We start from the raw sequence: 21,932 nt of genomic DNA, 5'->3' as shown, positions 1-21,932 counted from the left end.
GAGCCCCAAACTTATGCCGAGGCTGCTGATTCCCCTCATTGGCAGGCTACCATGACTTCTGAACTCCAAGCTCTTGAAGCTAATCACACGTGGACTCTCACCTCTCTTCCGACTGCTAAATCTCCCATTGGTTGTCGATGGTTCTATAAAATCAAGCTTCGTTCTGATGGATCCGTTGAGCGTTATAAAGCTCGATTGGTTGCCAAGGGTTACACACAACTTGAAGGGATCGACTTTCATGATACTTTCTCTCCTACTGCTAAGATGACAACTGTTCGCTACCTCTTAGCTCTTGCTGCTTCCTGTTCCTGGTTTCTCCATCAACTTGATGTCAACAATGCGTTTCTTCATAGTAATCTTTATGAAGAAATCTATATGCTTCCTTTTCTCGGTCTTCGGCGACAGGGGGAGAATTTGTATGTCGCCTTAACAAATCCTTATATGGACTGAAGCAAGCATCCCGGCAATGGTTTGCCAAGTTTTCTAAGTCTATTCACTGTGCTGGTTATGTTCAATCAAAAGCTGATTACTCTTTGTTCACAAGGCAACAAGGTAAGTCTTTTACAGCCCTTTTAATTTATGTTGATGATATTCTGATCACTGGAAATGATCCTGATGCCATTAGGGATCTCAAAAATTTTCTCAATAGTTGTTTCAAAATCAAGGACCTTGGTGACTTGAAATACTTTCTAGGCATCGAAGTGTCACGATCAAAGAATGGGATTTTCATTTCCCAACGTAAGTATGCTTTAGAGATTCTGAAGGATGGTGGTCTCTTGGGAGCTCGTGCAATCGAGTTTCCTATGGAGTTGAATCTTAAACTTTCTGACAATGGTGAGTTACTTAAAGATCCGGCACAGTATAGGAGGTTGGTGGGTCGATTGATCTATTTAACAATTACTAGGCCGGATATCACATATTCGATGCATGTGCTAAGTAGGTTTATGCATGAACCTCGCCGTCCACACATGGAAGCAGCTCTCCGAGTTTTGAAATACATAAAGAATACTCCTGGACAAGGTTTATTTTTCTCTTCTAAAAATGACTTGACCTTGAATGCATACTGTGATTCAGATTGGGCAGGATGTTCTATGACACGAAGATCAACCACAGGGTGTTGCGTGTTCTTGGGTTCTTCATTGGTTTCTTGGAGATCAAAGAGACAGAAAATCGTATCTTTATCATCAGCTGAGGCCGAGTATAGAGCCATGACTGGAACTTGTTGTGAACTATCATGGCTTCGATATCTTCTGAAGGACTTGGGATTGTTGCATCCAAAACCGGCCTTATTACATTGTGACAACAAAGCAGCTCTTCATATTGCTGCCAATCCAGTTTTCCATGAGCGGACTAGACATATAGAGATGGATTGCCATTTTGTTAGAGATAAAATACAAGATGGTTCTATTGTTACGCGATTTGTTCCTTCTTCACAACAACTTGCAGATGTGTTCATGAAGGCATTGGGAAGGGAATCTCTTTTGTCCATTATACACAAGTTGGGAGTTCTTGACATCCACTCTCTAACTTGAGGGGGAGTGTAGAGAAGTCAATGATATCATTCCTGATATCTTGGCTTAGTTTGGGAAACAATTTTGTAATTGATTTGTATAAAGTTTAGTTTCCTGTTGTATACCTAGAAAGTAGGGTAATTTACTTCTAAGTCAAGTATTCTTCTTTGTATAAATCTCCTTGTTTCAATAGAAGAAAACACTTCCGCAAATCATATTTTGCTCTATTATTTACAGTCTGCGCAACAATTTGATGGTTTAGAGCCAATTGTCACGCTTTAATTAATTAGAGGGCTAGGGAAGAATTGAAAGTGGAACAAGCAAATCGAAAGAAAATTGCAAGTTCTGAGGCATATTTATAAATTCAACTTTGGCGCGCTCAGTTATAAATAGTAGGATTACAGGACATATCAGCCCAAATGCCCGTTTTACTACCATGGACTGCCTATCCTCTACTCGAAGAACAGTTGCTTAACTGGGCTTCTGAAATTGCCTCTAGTTAATCCATGGACCGAAAGCAAAATGAAATCAAATCTCAAGGTAGATATAAAAGTGAAAAAAAAATGAAATTTCCTCTAATTAATCCATTCATGTGATACGTGAGTACATTGTTGCAATGGGCGATACACAAGTAGTGGTACCAATCTATTCAAGCTAAAAACAAGAATTTATTGTGATATATAACTAAACTCATTTATTTATTTCATATGATCTTTTGAAGTTCTAGCTTACTCACATATTGCTTAAAAATCGAGTACAAACACTTTCACGTATAACAAATATCTAAGCAAGGCAACACTCCCTTATTAGCAAAAAAAAAAACAAAAAAAACAAAAACTGAAATATTAACCGCAACCCTGTTACATACCAACTTCTTAATCCTCATACTAAGTTCTCAATGAATTCAAAGAAAAATATCGATTCCTCATCATTTTAGGGAGTTTTCGACATCTATAACAAAACGGTACTTCACATCCCTCTTGATCAGCCTCTCAAGAGCTTCATTCACATACTGAATTGGAACTATTTCTATGTTTGGATATATTTTGTGAGCAGCACAAAAGTCTAACATTTCCCGCGTCTGTTTTGTACCGCCCGTTACGCTACCAGAAATCGACTTCATACCTGACAAATAGTCAATATGTGTTGTAAAAAATCTATAGTACTTTTCTTAAAAATGAAAACTGTGAGTATTTAAAGTGTTAAAATACCATAAATCAAGCTCATAGGACTTAATTTAACTTCGCTTGGTGCCCCAACCAAGACTAGAACACCAGCAGTCTTCAGCAGAGACATATACAAATCAAATGGATGATCACCAGATGCTGTGTCGATGATGAAGTCAAGGGACTTAGCCAGGGCCTGCATAAACAGTAAAAATCGTTGATATAACAAAATCAGATGAATAAAAATTCGTATGCCATTGCTAAGAACAATTTTGTGTACACAAAACTAAATTGCACAAATCATTTTGTCGTAAACAATTATATCAACTTGTGAAATTTTACCGTCATTTCCTCTTGGTTGGATGAGACAACGAAATTGTCTGCACCAAGCAGACTTAGAGCTTCTTCCTTCTTTGATAAGCTTGTGCTGAAAACTGTCACGTTTAGTCCAAAAGCCTTCCCAAATTTCACTGCCAAGTGTCCGAGACCACCAAGGCCAATCACACCTAGTGATTTACCTGCCTGGTTCATTTTATGGCGGATCATTGGAGAATAAACAGTAATGCCGGCACAAAGCAGAGGTGCTGCAGAAGCCAAGGGGTAGCCCTCTGGTATCTTGAAGCAGTACCTATAATAATTTCAAGAACAAAGTTAACGTCCTCATCTATGACAGATTCGTACTATTTCTGAATTTCTTAAGCATTAAGCAATTAATTACGTAGTCACTATAAATCTAGGCACTTGCATTGCAGTTATTGCAAATACGCAGGGTCGACAGTCACAAAATCTAAAACCATAAATTTAACATATCATAACAGATGATGATACAGAAGTACAGGTTGACACATTACATTTGAGATGGAGAATACTAACCTTTCATGAGCAACAATGTAACTGGAAAACCCTCCTTTTGTAATGGTGCCATCAGCATCAACATGGTTATAAGTGAAAATTGCTCCCTTTTCACAGGAAACCTCTTGGCCATCTCTACAATAGTCGCAATCTCTACAAGAATTAACAAAAGTTCCCACTCCAACATGATCACCAACTTTGAAGCCGTGAACATTTGGACCAACCTCTTGAACAATGCCAGCAATCTCATGTCTGTTGTACAATCAATCGTAGACAAAATAGGTCAGTTCAAGGAAATATATGTAATAACAATCATATATATAACATAATAAATCATTCGACATACCCAGGCACCATTGGATACTTGGCGTTGCCATCCTTGTTCCTTGGAAAACCCACATCAGCATAACAAATTCCGCAGTGCGTAATTCTTATCGAAACATCATCGTTTTGAAGATTCCTGAATACATTAATTCAACCTTTGTTTAATTAAAACTATCAATATTACATATATAACATGTAAAGTCATTTAGTGTACTTTAGATAATTGTATCCCGATTTCAATTCGTGATCTAGCTGCATCGAACTTTATTAGGCCTAAGGATGAGAGATTTATTTCTTAATTATTTTCCCTCAAAATTTTATATTATTTCAAAGACTGCATTGCCACTAACTTTGGGGAAGATATCACAAGCTGCATATCAGTATAACAAATTAAGGGCGTTGTGTTTATAAAAAGGAATGGCACTATACTTCTTTCTACTTCTTGCAGATCACTTCAAAGGAGTGAATACCACTAAAGTTTTGGTATCAACCAGGTGAAATCAAGCAAATAAATAAAAAAATAAAAATAAAATATAAAATATATATATATATAGACACACGCCTACTAGTCGTTGACGTAATGGTCGTTGTCTCTAGTTAATACAAGAACAATATGTATTTTATGTGAGTTGTATGCCTAATTATGGCTAGTCTTGCAAGTTACGCTTTTCTAGCCATCCAATAACGTACATATATAACTCAGTTCACAACCACTCGATATTACAGTCTGGTAATATTTCTCTTCATTCGAAAATGAGGTCTTAAGTTTGAATCTTGTAGACGACGAATTCAATACTAAATTAGGCTTCCCATTTTATGATTTAGCCGAATTTCTCTTTTCTAAAAATATCGATGTACTCTAAAAAAAAGAAAAAAAAAACTAAACTCATTTCACATTTTTCCGTTTCTGTTGTATTAAAAACACATTAAACTGATAAAAATTTAGTTACCTTCGGGTAAACTTGCACGGCGAGAGAACTCCAGATTCATCAGTTGCAGCCAGTGAAGAAAATATCGATAATATCGGCGAAATATCGCCGATATTATCGTTTTTTTGGGACCCCGATATTTTATTAACTATCCAACTTGTTTTCGGCAGAATATCGCGATATTATCGATAATATCGATAATATCGCGATATTTTCGAAACTATCGCGATATTTGGTATGGACTCATCGGAGAACACAGCCGGAGCAAATAATCCGAACCCCTAAATCCCCAAATTCTAATTCAAAGCAAATGAACTGAATCTACAATACAGGAATCCCTAAAATCGATTTCAGTACAAAAATCAACATGCAGAAAAATCGCAATCTGTACAAAAATTGTAATTTACAAGCCGAGAAGAACGCCGGAGCAAATTAACCGAATCCCTAAATCCCCAAATTCGAATTCAAAGCAAATGAACTGAATCCCTAATTCCTAAATCCCTAAAATCGATTTCAGTACAAAAATCAAGCAACATGCAGAAAAATCGCAATCTGTACAAAAATAGAAACCCTAATTCCTAAATCCCTAAAATCGATTTCAGTACAACAAAGGTGCAACATGCAGAAAAATTGAAATATGTACAAAAATTTAAAGTAAAAGCCGAGAAGAAGAGAAGTATGAGCCTAGGAACATCGTCTTCCTCACGAATCCAAGACGGCTGGGACAACGTCGTGCTCCTCAGTGGTGTCGACGGCTGGGACTACGATGATTTCCGGTCGATCTCCATGGATCAAGGTGGTTTAGAAGGCGGTTATCGAGTGGTGTCGACGGCTGGGTTTAGGGCGGGTGAGATGGGAGGAGCAGAGGGAGACACGGAGACACGGACGAGGAGGATCGAGAGATGGATCGAGATTTGAGAGATGATGTCTCTGTGTGTGTGTGGAAGAACTGGAGAAGGGGGAAGGGAGGGAGAAGACTGAGAAGTTCTCAGTGAGAACGAAGGCTCAGACCTCAGAGAAAGAGAAGAGAGAAGAGAGAAGAGAGAGATTGAGAGGATTCGAGAATATGGTAGTGGGAAATGAATGATCGAGAGAGAGACTGAGCTCCGTGTGTGGTGTACGTGTGTGGTGTGGTGTGGGGGGTCTCGAAGTGTGTGTGTGGTGGAGTGTGAGTTCTTCACTCTTTTTTACTGTCTGAGTGGTGGCATGTAAGAAAAAAAAATCATCCAATGCTCCAAATTATTCAAAACCAAATCATTCCAAACCTATGTCTAGCTCTCTGATCCAATGATCCAAATAACTTTTTGCAATTTCAGAACATGGACAACAAATAATACTGCTTTCATAATGAAATCGTGTGACAGTCAGTAAGAGTCTTTCACATGCAAAACAGTGTCAATGTCTGTTATATACTTACATTCTTTCACCCAGTGGAGTATCAGAAGCATTCACAGAAATTTCGTTTCTTCTTCTTCCCATACCATTTTCAAAATCATTCCAGATTCTTTCCAAAGCTTGAACACAAAGGCTTCCATATTTAAGGTAAGTTTACAAACTTAAATTTATATTATTGTAATTTATACAACAACAAATAAATTTGTGTGGACTCGTATGTTAATTTTTTTAAGTAATTAATACTTGCATGTTAATTTTTGTAAGTAATTAAGTAATGTTAATGTTAATTGTTTTAAGTAATTAAGTAATGTTGTATAATTATTCCCTAGGATAATTTTAATATGTTTAATGTTATTTATTATTTTATTTTCCTTACCATTTTCAAAGTCATTCCAGATCCATTCCAAAGCTTGAACACAAAGGCTTCCATATTTAAGGTAAGTTTACAAACTTAAATTTATATTATTGTAATTTATACAACAACAAATAAATTTGTGTGGACTCGTATGTTAATCTTTTTAAGTAATTAATCCTTGCATGTTAATTTTTGTAAGTAATTAAGTAATGTTAATGTTAATTGTTTTAAGTAATTAAGTAATGTTGTATAATTATTCCCTAGGATAATTTTAATATGTTTAATATTATTTATTATTTTATTTCCCTTACCATTTTCATTATCAAATTGGATTATTATTCATTAATATTAGGTTTTTTTTTTATTATCAAATTGGATTATTATTCTTTAATATTAGATTTTTTTATTATCAAATTGGATTATTATTCATTAATATTAGGTTTTTTTATTATCAAATTGGATTATTATTCTTTTATATTAGGAAATTTTTTTATCAAATTGGTGGATTATTCATTAAATTGGATTATTATCAAATTGGATTATTATTCATTAAATTGGATTATTATTAATCACCATGTTTTATATTAGGATTATTTTTTTATCAAATTGGTGGATTATTCATTAAATTGGATTATTATCAAATTGGATTATTATTCATCACCATGTTTTATATTAGGATTATTTTTTTATCAAATTGGTGGATTATTAATTAAATTGGATTATTATCAAATTGGATTATTATTCATCACCATGTTTTATATTAGGATTTTTTTTTATCAAATTGGTGGATTATTCATTAAATTGGATTATTATTCATCACCATGTTTTATATTAGGATTATTTTTTTTATCAAATTGGTGGATTATTCATTAAATTGGATTATTATTCATCACCATGTTTTATATTAGGATTATTTTTTTTATCAAATTGGTGGATTATTCATTAAATTGGATTATTATCAAATTGGATTATTATTCATCACCATGTTTTATATTAGGATTTTTTTTTATCAAATTGGATTATTATTCATTAAATTGAATTATTATTGTCACAGCCCGTCCCGGAATTTTAATTCCGAGGATGTGAAAGTACTAAAATATCCCTAAACGTGACAAGGTGCGTAAAAATAATGTTGGATCTTATCTAAGCCATAGTTTTTGGTTAATTATTTTGTTATGTAGCTTAAGAACTTAGGCTTAGATTTTATTTTAAGTGTTAATATTATTGTATGGGTTAAGGTGGGATCCTCATACCCTCAAAACATTCCCTAAAACCCGTAACCTTTCCTTCTCTCTCTTCTTATTCCATTTCAGACTTTCACTCTCTCTCTCTCTTACTCTCGAACATACGGACTCACACACAACCTCAATCAAACCTCCACGAACGTTCAATTTAAGACTACCATCGTGATCCTGAGGACTTCACGAACACGGGGATACCAAATTCAGGTGAGTTTCACTTCGAAAAACCCTAGTTTTTAAAGCCCCGTGAAATGACACTGTTTATGATCTTTTAAATGGTTACGTTTTAGGTTAAAACAAGATCACAACGAGTCTTAGGAAGTTCCAAGGATGCTCGGAGTGTAACGTTTGGAAGTTTTGGACGTCGGGATCGTTGAGTTCGACGTTTGGCCGATTTTTGGAATTTTTGGAAGGTATGATCCCGTGATTTTTAGTGTTTAAAACCCTTCCAACGTGATTGTACATGTTAAATGCTTCAATCTGGTATAAAATTCGAGAAAAATGGACGAAAAACGAGTGAGAATAGTTAATTAGAAATTTTTCCCAGTTTTCTGGTGACTGGAGTCCGGCGAGGGTGAATCGGAGAAGACGACGGCATATTCCGTTATTCTTAACGGAATATGCTAACGCCGTTAGTTAACTTTAACGGAAACCGTTAGTTTTTAACGGAATATTCCGAGAATATTCCTAACTGCCGTTACTGTGCCGTCAGCATGCATGTCACGTGGCCGCGCGTGGGGGACGCGTAGGTCCGTGCCATTTCAGGCGCGTGGGGGCGCGTGAAGGGTCAAAAAATTATTTTAAAAATATGGGGATGATCCTGAGATTGTGTAGGTCACCATGGTATATTCATATACCCAATTTGAGTATCATATGAAGAATTAATTACCTAGTTTGGTTTAGGTGCGTTAATTGTGCATTAAATGACGTTTTTAGTTATTTCACTTCTAGGTGGGACTTATAACGAGGACGAGCACATCCAGGGGCGTCAAGGGGGTTACGACCCGGCGACATACCAGTGAGTGGGCATTTGTTTTTATATATATACATATATACTCGATTTCCCCAGAAATCAAAATTAAATGAAAATTATATTGAAATGAAATGAAATATGATTTGATTGCCATGCATAGAATGTTATGAATATTATGAACTGTCGTATGATGCATATATGTAAGATGGTGCTGTGGACGCACAGGTGAGTATCAGGTGAGTATTTAATTACTGTTATGATGATGATGATATATATTGAGCTCATATCCTGCACCATGGTTTAGTGCTTATAGTATTCACCGCATCGCACGCTCGCCTTGGATCCAAGTAGATGCTGGTCGCACAGTCCACGCGGAGTGGGTGCGATGGGCCAGTCGTAGAGTGTTAGTGAGATTTCGACTGGTGGGTGACCTTAGATTATGTGTACAGATGATTGATGAGAAAAGCACTAGAGCGTAATATTAACCATTAAGTCGTACAGACTACATTAGGTGGTTCCGACTTATGTGCAGAAGGCCGGACAGGTCACAGAGGTGACTCCGGCAGAGTGAGAGTGATAGATTTTGAGCTCTAGGTTCAATCGTTCAGGGCCATTAGAGGGCCTCCGATTGATTACTTTCTTTTACCTGATTTATATTATGTCAATGCATTCATACTAAACTGTTGAATTTGGCATGGTACATTCTTTATTGAATCTGTTATAAGATTGATGATCGAGATGGTTGAGATTTATATATGCTATATACTATTTTCTGGGAAAGTATACAGGTTTTCAAAAAGGGGTTATAAATGTGGATTTATGAAATGATTTGGAAAAGCTTTATTTTCGCCCACTCACGTTTTCTGTTTTTCGCCCCCTCCAGGTTCTAGTTGATAGTTGAGGTGTTGGTGGCCTACGAGGACTACTTCGGCGTTCTGACAGTCTAAATAAATGTAGGATTCACCCGAGGGTGTTGTAAATTAGTTATGGTCCTACTTGACTGCACCTAGACGCTTATGCTCTGTTCATGTGTGTTTAGTACACTCTTATGCACATAGAATGCTAGGTTGTAAATAACTGCAATTAGTGGTTTTCGTTGACTCGTATTTTATTATTTAATCGTTTCCGCTTGCGTTTATGGTTACGTCACGCTCACGTGACGGCCAGCACGTCCTAGTCTTCGGGTTAGGGTGTGTCAGTTTGGTATCAGAGCATAGGTTGCAGTCCTGTATAACTAATGAGTTCTTCTATTGATTCTTTGATGTTTTCTGTCAGAATTATGCCGCCTCGTAAAGATCCTCGCCGTGCTGCTGAGCCTAATTTCCCCGATATAGCCCAGTTAGGGGAAGCACTGGCTCAGGCTTTTCAGGCTAATATCCGTCCTCCTCAGAGAACGCCCGTAGAGACGATGTATAATCTGAAATTGGAAACCTTTGAGGGAAATGAAGGTTATGAGGGGGCAGAAAAGTGGTTGGATCGGATTGAGCAGACCTTTCAAGTGATGCAAAGTCAGGGAAACCTGCCAGCTAATAGATGGGTGGAGACCACCACCTGGTTTTTGGGCCGTGAGCCAGCGGCGTGGTGGATAAATCAGTCGAGGCACATGGCACCTGAAAGGGCAGCCGAATGGGAGGTATTTAAGGAAAATTTTATGAAGAGATTTGTTCCTCCGGAATATATAGATCGCAAGAAACAGGAATTCACCAGGCTGAAGCAGAGAAATATGTCTGCACATGAGTACTACAGGAAGTTTACTGATTTATCCCGTTATGATTCTGATTTAGCGGGTAATCAAGCAGAAATGCTTCGTCGTTTCAAGTTAGGATCTAAGAAGAAGTACAGAACGTTTGCCAATGCACTTCCCTGTGCCGATTATCATGAGTATTTTGAGATTCTGGTCCGGATGGAAGACTCTGATAATCTTCCGGACAGTGGGGATGACGAGGATAAGGGTGATGGTCAGAAGAAAAATGATAAAGGTAAGAGTATTTCCATTCCAGGACCTCGTCAGACGCAGAATTTCAAGAAAAGTGGAATGAGTTCGAGTTCTTCCAGTGGTGGATTTAGTGCCACAGGTCCGAGGAGAGGAGGTGGTAGGTTTGGTAATGGACCTAGATTTTCTTGTCAGAGAGGCTTTGGTGGTGCTGGTAGTTCGAGTCCTCCGTTATGTCGCCGTTGTAATTTCCGACATCATGGGGAATGTAGGAGACTCAGTGGTGCATGCTTTACATGTGGTCAGACAGGACATAGAGCTATGTATTGTCCCCAGAATCAGCAGAGGCCCCAGCAACCTGTTATGCCAACACCAGTACCGACTCAACAGAACTTTAATTCAGGCAGTTATGGCCAGGTTGGTCGTGGTGGTGCTTATCACTATCAGGGTGATGCTGCTCCTTATGCTCTGGGACAGTATCACTATTCCCAGGATCCTTATTTTCAGAGTGGATATTCTCAGGATCAAGGAGGTTATACTTCATATCCGTCTATGCCAGCTAGCGGATCTCAGTGGTATCAGGGGGGTCAGCCCCAACAGAGCGGAGTTGCTGCTAGTAGTGCAGGGCCGTCTAGGCCGCCTGCCCAGGCAGGTCAAGGACGTACTCATCAGGGACGAGGTAACCAGAGTGGCAGAGGTCGTGGAGGACGACAGCCAGCTCAGGGACGTGTTAACCACATATCGCTGCAAGATGCTCAGAACCATCCAGACTTGATTATGGGTACGTTGAATGTTCTTGGTCATTTTGCTAGAGTTTTGATTGATTGTGGTGCTACACACTCTGTGATTTCTCATACATTTGCTCAAATGACACAACCTCATCCTTCACCTCTAGGGTTTGATTTAGAATTTGCTATGCCTAGAGGGGATAAATGTTATGTTGATAGTTTTTACTCTGGGTGTCCAGTGATGGTAGATAATGTCATTATGCCTGCTAATCTTATCCCGTTAGACATCGTGGATTTTGATGTGATTTTAGGGGCGGATTGGTTGCATTATAATCGCGCCCATATAGATTGTTACGGGAAATCAGTTACTTTTCTTCGTCCTGGACTACCCGAAGTTACATTTGTGGGTGAAAGAAGTGGGGTGAGGCATGGTGTTATTTCAGCCATAAGGGCGAAGAAATTGTTATCCAAGGGTTGTCAGGGATACTTGGCACATGTGGTTTTGAATGATGTTGCTCCCAGTAGTGTGGAGGAAGTCGGAGTAGTCAGACACTATCCTGATGTATTTCCAGATGATTTGCCTGGATTGCCCCCAGATAGAGATGTGGAGTTTTCGATTGAATTGCTTCCAGGTACGAACCCTATCTCTTTGACTCCTTATAGAATGGCACCAGCGGAATTAAGAGAGTTGAAAATTCAATTGCAAGAGTTAATTGATAAAGGTTTCATTCAGCCTAGTTCTTCACCTTGGGGAGCTCCGGTGTTGTTTGTGAGAAAGAAGGATGGAACTTTGAGATTGTGTATTGATTACAGGCAATTGAATCGGGTAACGATTAAAAACCGTTATCCCTTGCCTCGTATAGATGATTTGTTTGATCAGCTCAAAGGTGCCTGTGTGTTTTCTAAGATCGATTTGAGATCTGGGTATTATCAATTAAAGATTAAATAGGAGGATGTTCATAAAACAGCTTTCAGGACTCGTTATGGGCATTATGAGTTTTTGGTTATGCCATTTGGATTGACAAACGCTCCTGCAGCTTTCATGAGATTGATGAATGAAGTATTCCAGGAGTATCTTGACAGGTTTGTTATTGTTTTTATTGATGATATCCTGGTATACTCTAAGTCGAAATCAGACCATATTCGACATCTTAACTTGGTGTTAAGGAAATTGAGGGAACACCGATTATATGCCAAGTTTAGTAAATGTCAGTTTTGGCTGAATCAAGTGGCATTTTTGGGACATGTGGTATCAGCTCAGGGAATTCAAGTGGATCCTCAAAAGATAGCAGCAGTGGAAAGTTGGGAACAACCTCGAACGGTCACTGAGGTGCGGAGTTTTCTTGGCTTGGCAAGTTATTATAGACGGTTTGTTCAAGACTTTTCTATGATTGCCCTGCCATTAACGAAGTTAACCAGAAAGGATGTTAAGTTTGAATGGGATGAAAGTTATGAGCAAAGTTTCCAGCAATTGAAACATTGCCTTACTCATGCACCGGTGTTAGTACTTCCTGATGATAATGGTAACTTCGAGATCTACAGTGATGCTTCTTTGAATGGTTTGGGTTGTGTTTTGATGCAGCATAGTAGAGTGATTGCCTATGATTCTAGGCAGTTGAAGACTCATGAAAGAAACTATCCGACTCACGATCTTGAGTTGGCAGCTATTGTGTTTGCTTTGAAGATTTGGAGACATTATCTCTATGGCGAGAAATGTAAGATCTTTACAGATCATAAAAGCCTTCAGTACCTTTTCACGCAGCATGATCTTAATCTTCGTCAGAGAAGATGGTTGGAATTGTTAAGTGATTATGATTGCACGATTGAGTACCATCCGGGTCGTGCAAATGTGGTAGCTGATGCTCTGAGTAGGAAACCTCAAGGGCGACTTAACGCTTTATATGCCAGTCGTGTTCCTCTTCTGACAGAGTTGAGATCTACTGGAGTAGAGTTAGAATTGGAAGAGCAAAGTGAAGCTTTTCTTGCCAATTTTCAAGTCAAGCCAATTTTAATTGATCGGGTGCTTGCAGCTCAATCGTGGGATGAAGAAATTCAAGAATTGGTTAGTTTAAGAAAGGAAGGGAAGAAGAAAGATCTCAGGATCCGAGGATCAGATGGTATGCTTATGCAAGAGAACAGGATGTATGTGCCTAATAATGAGGAACTGAAGAAAGAAATCTTGGATGAAGCACATTGTTCGGCTTATGCTATGCACCCAGGGGGAACTAAAATGTATCATACCATTCGACCATTTTACTATTGGCCGGGTATGAAGAGGGAGATTGCGGAGTATGTAAGTAGGTGTATTGTTTGCCAGCAGGTTAAGGCTGAAAGAAAGAAGCCGTTTGGGAGATTGCAACCACTCCCTGTTCCCCAGTGGAAATGGGAGAACATAACGATGGATTTTGTGTATAAGCTACCACGTACACAAAATGGTTTTGATGGCATTTGGGTGGTTGTAGATCGACTTACCAAATCAGCACATTTTATTCCAGTAAGGGAGAAGTATCCTTTAAATAAGTTGGCTAAGTTATTCATATCGAAGGTTGTAAAGTATCATGGTGTTCCAATGAATATTATTTCTGATCGAGATCCAAGATTCACTTCTAAGTTTTGGACAGCTTTTCAAGAAGCTTTGGGCACTAGATTGCTTTACAGTACAGCTTATCACCCACAGACAGATGGTCAGTCAGAGAGAACTATTCAGACACTCGAGGATATGTTGAGATCCTCTGTGATGCAATTTGGTGACTCTTGGCATAATCGCTTGGATTTGATGGAGTTTGCCTATAATAATAGTTTTCATTCGAGTATTGGAATGTCTCCATTTGAAGCGCTTTATGGAAAAGCTTGCCGTACGCCATTATGTTGGTCAGAGGTCGGTGAAAGAATACTTGAGGGCCCAGAGATTGTGGATGAGACTACTCAGAATATTCAGGTGATTAAGACTAACCTGAAAACGGCCCAGGATAGACAAAAGAGCCTAGCGGATCGACATACCACGGATAGAATGTATAATGTGGGCGACTATGTATTTTTGAAATTATCACCTTGGAGAGGTGTGGTTCGATTTGGGAAGAAAGGAAAGCTCAGTCCCAGGTACATTGGACCTTATGAGATCACTGAGAGGATTGGTGAAGTTGCTTACAGGTTGGAGCTACCTCCAGAGTTGTCTAAGGTACATAATGTGTTCCATGTCTCGATGCTTCGGCATTATGTTTCAGATCCTTCACATGTGATTCCTCCTCAACCATTGGAAATTAATCCGGATTTGACGTACGACGAGGAACCAGTGACTATTCTGGATTGGAAAGATAAGACTCTGAGGAATAAGACTGTGAACTTGGTAAAAGTATTGTGGAGGAACCATTCAGCGGAAGAAGCTACTTGGGAGACAGAAGAACGGATGAGAGATATGTATCCGAGGCTATTTTATGAGTTTTGATGCTGGTTGGTGACTAGAATTTCGGGGACGAAATTCTATAAGGAGGGGAGATTGTCACAGCCCGTCCCAGAATTTTAATTCCGAGGACGTGAAAGTACTAAAATATCCCTAAACGTGACAAGGTGTGTAAAAATAATGTTGGATCTTATCTAAGCCATAGTTTTTGGTTAATTATTTTGTTATGTAGCTTAAGAACTTAGGCTTAGATTTTATTTTAAGTGTTAATATTATTGTATGGGTTAAGGTGGGATCCTCATACCCTCAAAACATTCCCTAAAACCCGTAACCTTTCCTTCTCTCTCTTCTTCTTCCATTTCAGACTTTCACTCTCTCTCTCTCTTACTCTCGAACATACGGACTCACACACAACCTCAATCAAACCTCCACGAACGTTCAATTTAAGACTACCATCGTGATCCTGAGGACTTCACGAACACGGGGATACCAAATTCAGGTGAGTTTCACTTCGAAAAACCCTAGTTTTTAAAGCCCCGTGAAATGACACTGTTCATGATCTTTTAAATGGTTACGTTTTAGGTTAAAACAAGATCACAACGAGTCTTAGGAAGTTCCAAGGATGCTCGGAGTGTAACGTTTGGAAGTTTTGGACGTCGGGATCGTTGAGTTCGACGTTTGGCCGATTTTTGGAATTTTTGGAAGGTATGATCCCGTGATTTTTAGTGTTTAAAACCCTTCCAACGTGATTGTACATGTTAAATGCTTCAATCTGGTATAAAATTCGAGAAAAATGGACGAAAAACGAGTGAGAATAGTTAATTAGAAATTTTTCCCAGTTTTCCGGTGACCGGAGTCCGGCGAGGGTGAATCGGAGAAGACGACGGCATATTCCGTTATTCTTAACGGAATATGCTAACGCCGTTAGTTAACTTTAACGGAAACCGTTATTTTTTAACGGAATATTCCGGGAATATTCCTAACTGCCGTTACTGTGCCGTCAGCATGCATGTCACGTGGCCGCGCGTGGGGGGCGCGTAGGTCCGTGCCATTTCAGGCGCGTGGGGGCGCGTGAAGGGTCCAAAAATTATTTTAAAAATATGGGGATGATCCTGAGATTGTGTAGGTCACCGTGGTATATTCATATACCCAATTTGAGTATCGTATGAAGAATTAATTACCTAGTTTGGTTTAGGTGCGTTAATTGTGCGTTAAATGACGTTTTTAGTTATTTCACTTCTAGGTGGGACTTATAACGAGGACGAGCACATCCAGGGGCGTCAAGGGGGTTACGACCCGGCGACATACCAGTGAGTGGGCATTTGTTTTTATATATATACCTATATACTCGATTTCCCCAGAAATCAAAATTAAATGAAAAGTATATTGAAATGAAATGAAATATGATTTGATTGCCATGCATAGAATGTTATGAATATTATGAACTGTCGTATGATGCATATATGTAAGATGGTGCTGTGGACGCACAGGTGAGTATCAGGTGAGTATTTAATTACTGTTATGATGATGATGATATATATTGAGCTCATATCCTGCACCATGGTTTAGTGCTTATAGTATTCACCGCATCGCACGCTCGCCTTGGATCCAAGTAGATGCTGGTCGCACAGTCCACGCGGAGTGGGTGCGACGGGCCAGTCGTAGAGTGTTAGTGAGATTTCGACTGGTGGGTGACCTTAGATTATGTGTACAGATGATTGATGAGAAAAGCACTAGAGCGTAATATTAACCATTAAGTCGTACAGACTACATTAGGTGGTTCCGACTTATGTGCAGAAGGCCGAACAGGTCACAGAGGTGACTCCGGCAGAGTGAGAATGATAGATTTTGAGCTCTAGGTTCAATCGTTTAGGGCCATTAGAGGGCCTCCGATTGATTACTTTCTTTTACCTGATTTATATTATGTCAATGCATTCATACTAAACTGTTGAATTTGGCATGGTACATTCTTTATTGAATCTGTTATAACATTGATGATCGAGATGGTTGAGATTTATATATGCTATATACTATTTTCTGGGAAAGTATACAGGTTTTCAAAAAGGGGTTATAAATGTGGATTTATGAAATGATTTGGAAAAGCTTTATTTTCGCCCACTCACGTTTTCTATTTTTCGCCCCTCCAGGTTCTAGTTGATAGTTGAGGTGTTGGTGGCCTACGAGGACTACTTCGGCGTTCTGACAGTCTAAATAAATGTAGGATTCACCCGAGGGTGTTGTAAATTAGTTATGGTCCTACTTGACTGCACCTAGACGCTTATGCTCTGTTCATGTGTGTTTAGTACACTCTTATGCACATAGAATGCTAGGTTGTAAATAACTGCAATTAGTGGTTTTCGTTGACTCGTATTTTATTATTTAATCGTTTCCGCTTGCATTTATGGTTACGTCACGCTCACGTGACGGCCAGCACGTCCTAGTCTTCAGGTTAGGGTGTGTCAATTATCAAATTGGATTATTATTCGTTAATATTAGGTTTTATTATTCCATATTATTTGTATAATTACTTAAATTTTTACAATCATTTTCTTTACTTTGTATTTAATTCTTCTGTAGAATAACTTTATTATTTAGGTTCTCTTATTTTTATCAAAAAATAATTGTCTAATTTTCATGAAAAATAAATATAGGTACGTTTAAGATGTCCAGTAAACGTGATCCAGCTTGGGAACATGGAGACCCAATAGACGGAAACAAACATGGCACAATTTGCAAATATTGTGGTCGGGTAATGAAGAGTGGCGGAGTGACACGACTGAAGTATCATCTTAGTGGATTAGATCCATCAAAAAATGTCCAACGATGCGATAATGTCCCCCCAGAAGTGAAGGCATTCATCAACACATTATTAAAAAATAAAAAACAGCAGAAGGAAAAGATAACACAGGGAATGGAAAATATTCGAGCTGGGCTACGGGGAGAAGTCTATGGCCAAGCGGTTGACAGTGATGATGATGACGATGAGGACGAATGTGATGATGACATGGGACCTGAAGAACGACGCAGTTTGAAACAAGCATTACGCGCCTCCAAACAGTCAGCATGGGAAAGAGAACACCTTCATAAAATTCCTAATAGGGGACAAGGTTCCGGGACAAGTGGTGGTGCACAAATGAGACGGGGAGGCAGTCTTAGAGAATCACAACCAACACCACCAATAGCCCCAAGTTTATATAAGTCATCCAACGCACGTCAAAAGAGTGTTTGGAGTTATTTCAAGGGAGGTAATGTGAAGGAGGGAATGGGGCGTCTAATTAGCAAGTTCTTTATCTATGAAAATGTCCCTGCTGCGAAGGCATCATCACATCATTTCAAAAATATGGTAGTGGGATGTCAACAGGCTGGTGTTGGAGTACAACCTCCCACTCCCTATGAGATAAGAAACAAATATTTGGATATGGAGTATAAAGACATTGGCGAGTATGTTAACAAGTTGAGGTCAAAGTGGGAAACTAATGGTTGCACAATCATGTGTGACGGATGGACCGGCCCGACCAGATTATCTATCATCAACTTCATGGTATACTCCAAGGGAAAGACAATTTTTTTGAAGTCTGTTGATGCTTCAGACCATATAAAGAATTACAAGTATATTTACAAATTATTGAGGGATGTAATCATGGAGATGGGAGAGCATAATGTTGTCCAAGTCGTGACCGACAACGGTTCTGCATTTGTCAAAGCTGGAAAAAAGTTAATGAAGCATCATAATGTGTTTTGGACATCATGTGCAGCACATTGTATTGATCTCATGTTTGAGGCAATGGGGAAGATAGAGAATGTTGCTACTGTGGTCAAAAGAGCTAGAACGATCACAAATTATATTTACAATCACGGTTGGTTGTTGGCAAAGATGCGTGAATTTTGCAGAGGAGAAATTATTCGTCCAGCTACCACTCGATTCGCCACCAACTATATTGCATTAAACAGCCTACTCAAGAAGAAAGCAGGGTTGAAGCAACTATTCACTAGTGACGATTGGGCCAACCACAATTTCAGCCGCTCAAATACAGGTCGTATGGTGGAAAGTATAGTGCTTGATCATGCTTTTTGGACTCAAACAGAACATGTGTGTCAAGTGTTTGAACCTCTTTACAAAGTTTTACGGATCGTTGACACAGAAGTGTATCCTACTATGGGGGCAGTATATGAGTTGATGCGTGTAGTGAAGGATGAATTGGAAAGAAAACATGGTGCAAGGTGGGTCATAAAAATAATTGAAGACCGATGGTATAAAACATTATACCACGATTTGCATGCAGCAGGTATAAATTATGTCATAATTTGCAATTCATTTCTTTAGTTGCATAAGTATTATTTCTCTTATTAGAGTATGTGTTTCTTTGAACAGCATATTATTTGAATCCCTGATACCAATACAGACCCGGTGTTGGAGATGATGGTGACCTTATACGTGCTGTACATAATGTATACTCTAAATTAGACCCTGCATCACCAGCAGTTGGCCAATTTGGAAATGAGGTACACAATTACTTAATTTATAATAATTACTTTGTTGGATTAAACTAACACAATTTATTGTATTCAGCTAACATGGTTTAAAGATGCAAGAAGAACATTTGGAGAACCAACATCAGTTGCTGCTCGAACAAATATGTCTCCTAGTGAGTATAAACATATTTCACTATAAGTTTATAATATAATTTGTTGGAGTTATTAGGCTTATCAACATTATTTTTCATTGCAGCTGAATGGTGGATCATGTATGGGACCGATGCACCAACTGTGAGAAAGTTAGCAATAAAAGTATTATCACAAACAGCTTCCTCATCTGCTTGTGAAAGAAATTGGAGCACATTTGCACTCATACACACAAAGCAAAGAAATAAGTTGGCTCATAGTAGCTTGGAAAAATTAGTTTATTGCTACTACAACATGAAGCTTCAAATTCGAGATAAGGAAGCAGAAATCGATCATGTCGACCGTGGTGACCCACTAGATGTGTTTGATATTGTTGGTGAAGATGATGATACGGAGGGTAACCAACTTTTTCAATGGATTAGACCTCTTCATTTAGATGATGATGAAGGCAACCCAGCTCCCAGAGTTGCTGAAGAAGCACGTAATGAAGGGATAAATGTAGAAAGAGTATTAGAGGAGGAGGTGGGATCTAGCAGCTCTGACTCTTTCGAAGAACTTTTGCACCCAAGACCAAGAAACACTGGAATTCCACCTTCTTCCAATCCTACACAACCACAACATCGTGCTCATACTAATGATAGCTCTAGTACAAGATCAGGAGACTCACCTACCACCGGAGGTGGGAATGATGAAGGACATAGTGGAGCTGGAGGTAGTGGAGTTGGAGGTAGTGGTGGTGGATATGGAAACTATTATGGACCACCACCTCCCAGATATATGAGCCCCTTCACTGGTGAGGCAAACTTCACGCATGCAACACAGGATGATGACCATGGCAGTAGGCGGGCAGGACCAGGAATTGGTGCCATAGGGAAGGACTATACTCGCAGAGAAAGAGGCAAGGGGATTTTGTCAAGTCAAGAAGATGACTCGTTATCTAGAACTTCAGACTCTGTTGGATTGGGAAGTAGTAACTATGGTTATACTCATAACCAACCATTTCCCTACCCTTCATATCCCATTCATGTTGGGATGGAATCGAGCGACTCATGGAAACAATCCCAGCCTCAATCTTCAAATGATTTTTCTTATGGACAACCTCAACCAATCTCGAATCCATATGGGTGACATATTAACAATTACATGCAAAACTATTTTGGAGATTTATCATTTGATAACTACTCTTCACAATACACTCATTCTACACATAGAGATGATGAAGATAGTGAAAAATTTGAACCTCATAGGAACTCTATGTGGTACTAAAGTGTAAAATATTGTACTAATTCATTATATATAAATGATTATGGTGTGTTTAGACTTCTTTCATTAATTACTACATATTTTCTACACTCACAATATTTGTCAGATTGCTATATAATCAACTTGATAATGTTAAATCCATCATGCAATGCATTTCCTTCCAATTTTTTGTGATAAACTAATAGATAATTGACTAAATAAACATCCTACAAAGTTTCAATAAAAATTTCCAAGTTTTTCTTACAATTTCCGTGGTTTCCATGTAATTTTTATCGATATCGATATTTTACCGATATTTCCGTCGATATTTCCGTGTTTTCGGACTACCGATATTTCCGATATTACCGATATTTTCTTCCTTGGTTGCAGCCCATCCCAAGCAGTTTCCATTGACAGTGTCACTACTCGTCTGTGAGCTCATGCTTAATAATTGGGAACCTTAATAATTTGTTGTAAATATGCAGAGGGCTCCACAGAAATTGGGAAGAAATTAAGGAGATTGTTGAGAAAAAAGTCGTTTTGCTCTAGGTTTTTGGGTTTTTTTTATCTTGGTGAACAGGTTAAGTTTTTGCGTTTTGGTTGTCACGAGAGATACTTTGTACTATTTATAGACTTACGTGCAGGTTTGTGGGTGACGCAAGCGCATGCGTGATCACCTCCATTAACGTACGCAGTGATGACTTCGGTACCTGGGTACCCTTCAACAGGTTGACTTGCGATTCCTTCATTTTCTAATCTCTATCTTCTCTTCCCACTCATTTTAAACCATATCAATATTTTATATTGATATTTTATAAAAATAATAAGATAAAAAGCAAAGTATAAAAGAAAAGAAGGGAAGGAAATGAAATTAGAAGGAAAGAGAATCTTACTTCTTCATGCCAAAATTTGTACTAATTCAATTTGCCATGATTGACCTGAACGAGAGATTTTTTAGTGTGACTCACATACGGGATGGTACATCACATGTTACTATAAAAAAGTTAATAACTTAAAAATAAAATTTATCATCACTTATATAAAAATACATAATGTACCACTCATATTCCCGTCACAATGAAAAATTTATCGACCTAAACACATCATTATCCAAAAAGGAAGTAGATACCATTATTAATGGAAAAACATCATCTCCAGATCTCTTCTACTAAGGCCATCAGATCAAATGATCCGAACCTTTGAAATTGCATCAAACGACTCATCTGTTTTGATTCCTTATAAGCTATAATAAGTTTTTAC

The 21,932-nt window shown here is 38.5% G+C and overlaps 2 protein-coding genes and 1 pseudogene across 2 annotated transcripts; 2 read left to right on the top strand and 1 right to left on the bottom strand.

The window, feature by feature from the left end:
* Positions 1-2,159: 2,159 nt before the first annotated feature.
* LOC103405070 (probable cinnamyl alcohol dehydrogenase 1) lies at positions 2,160-21,257 on the bottom strand. The gene is made up of 7 exons (XM_008344040.4): positions 21,065-21,257; positions 4,804-4,854; positions 3,876-3,989; positions 3,551-3,781; positions 3,020-3,305; positions 2,723-2,873; positions 2,160-2,636 (listed from the first exon to the last, which is right to left on the bottom strand). The coding sequence occupies exons 1-7, from the start codon at positions 21,112-21,114 to the stop codon at positions 2,440-2,442; spliced, it is 1,080 nt and encodes a 359-aa protein (XP_008342262.1). The 5' UTR covers positions 21,115-21,257; the 3' UTR covers positions 2,160-2,439.
* LOC139193609 (uncharacterized) lies at positions 10,026-14,852 on the top strand (annotated as a pseudogene).
* Positions 19,061-20,596, top strand: LOC139193604 (uncharacterized). The gene is made up of 3 exons (XM_070816974.1): positions 19,061-19,093; positions 19,378-19,453; positions 19,537-20,596. Exons 1-3 carry the CDS (start codon positions 19,085-19,087, stop codon positions 20,556-20,558), a joined length of 1,107 nt encoding a protein of 368 aa, XP_070673075.1. The 5' UTR covers positions 19,061-19,084; the 3' UTR covers positions 20,559-20,596.
* Positions 21,258-21,932: the final 675 nt, after the last annotated feature.

Source organism: Malus domestica, chromosome 17, assembly GCF_042453785.1.
Source record: "Malus domestica chromosome 17, GDT2T_hap1".
Lineage (NCBI taxonomy): Eukaryota > Viridiplantae > Streptophyta > Magnoliopsida > Rosales > Rosaceae > Malus > Malus domestica.
The sequence above is the reverse complement of the archived record's forward strand: the minus strand, read 5'-3'. Positions and strand labels throughout refer to the sequence as shown.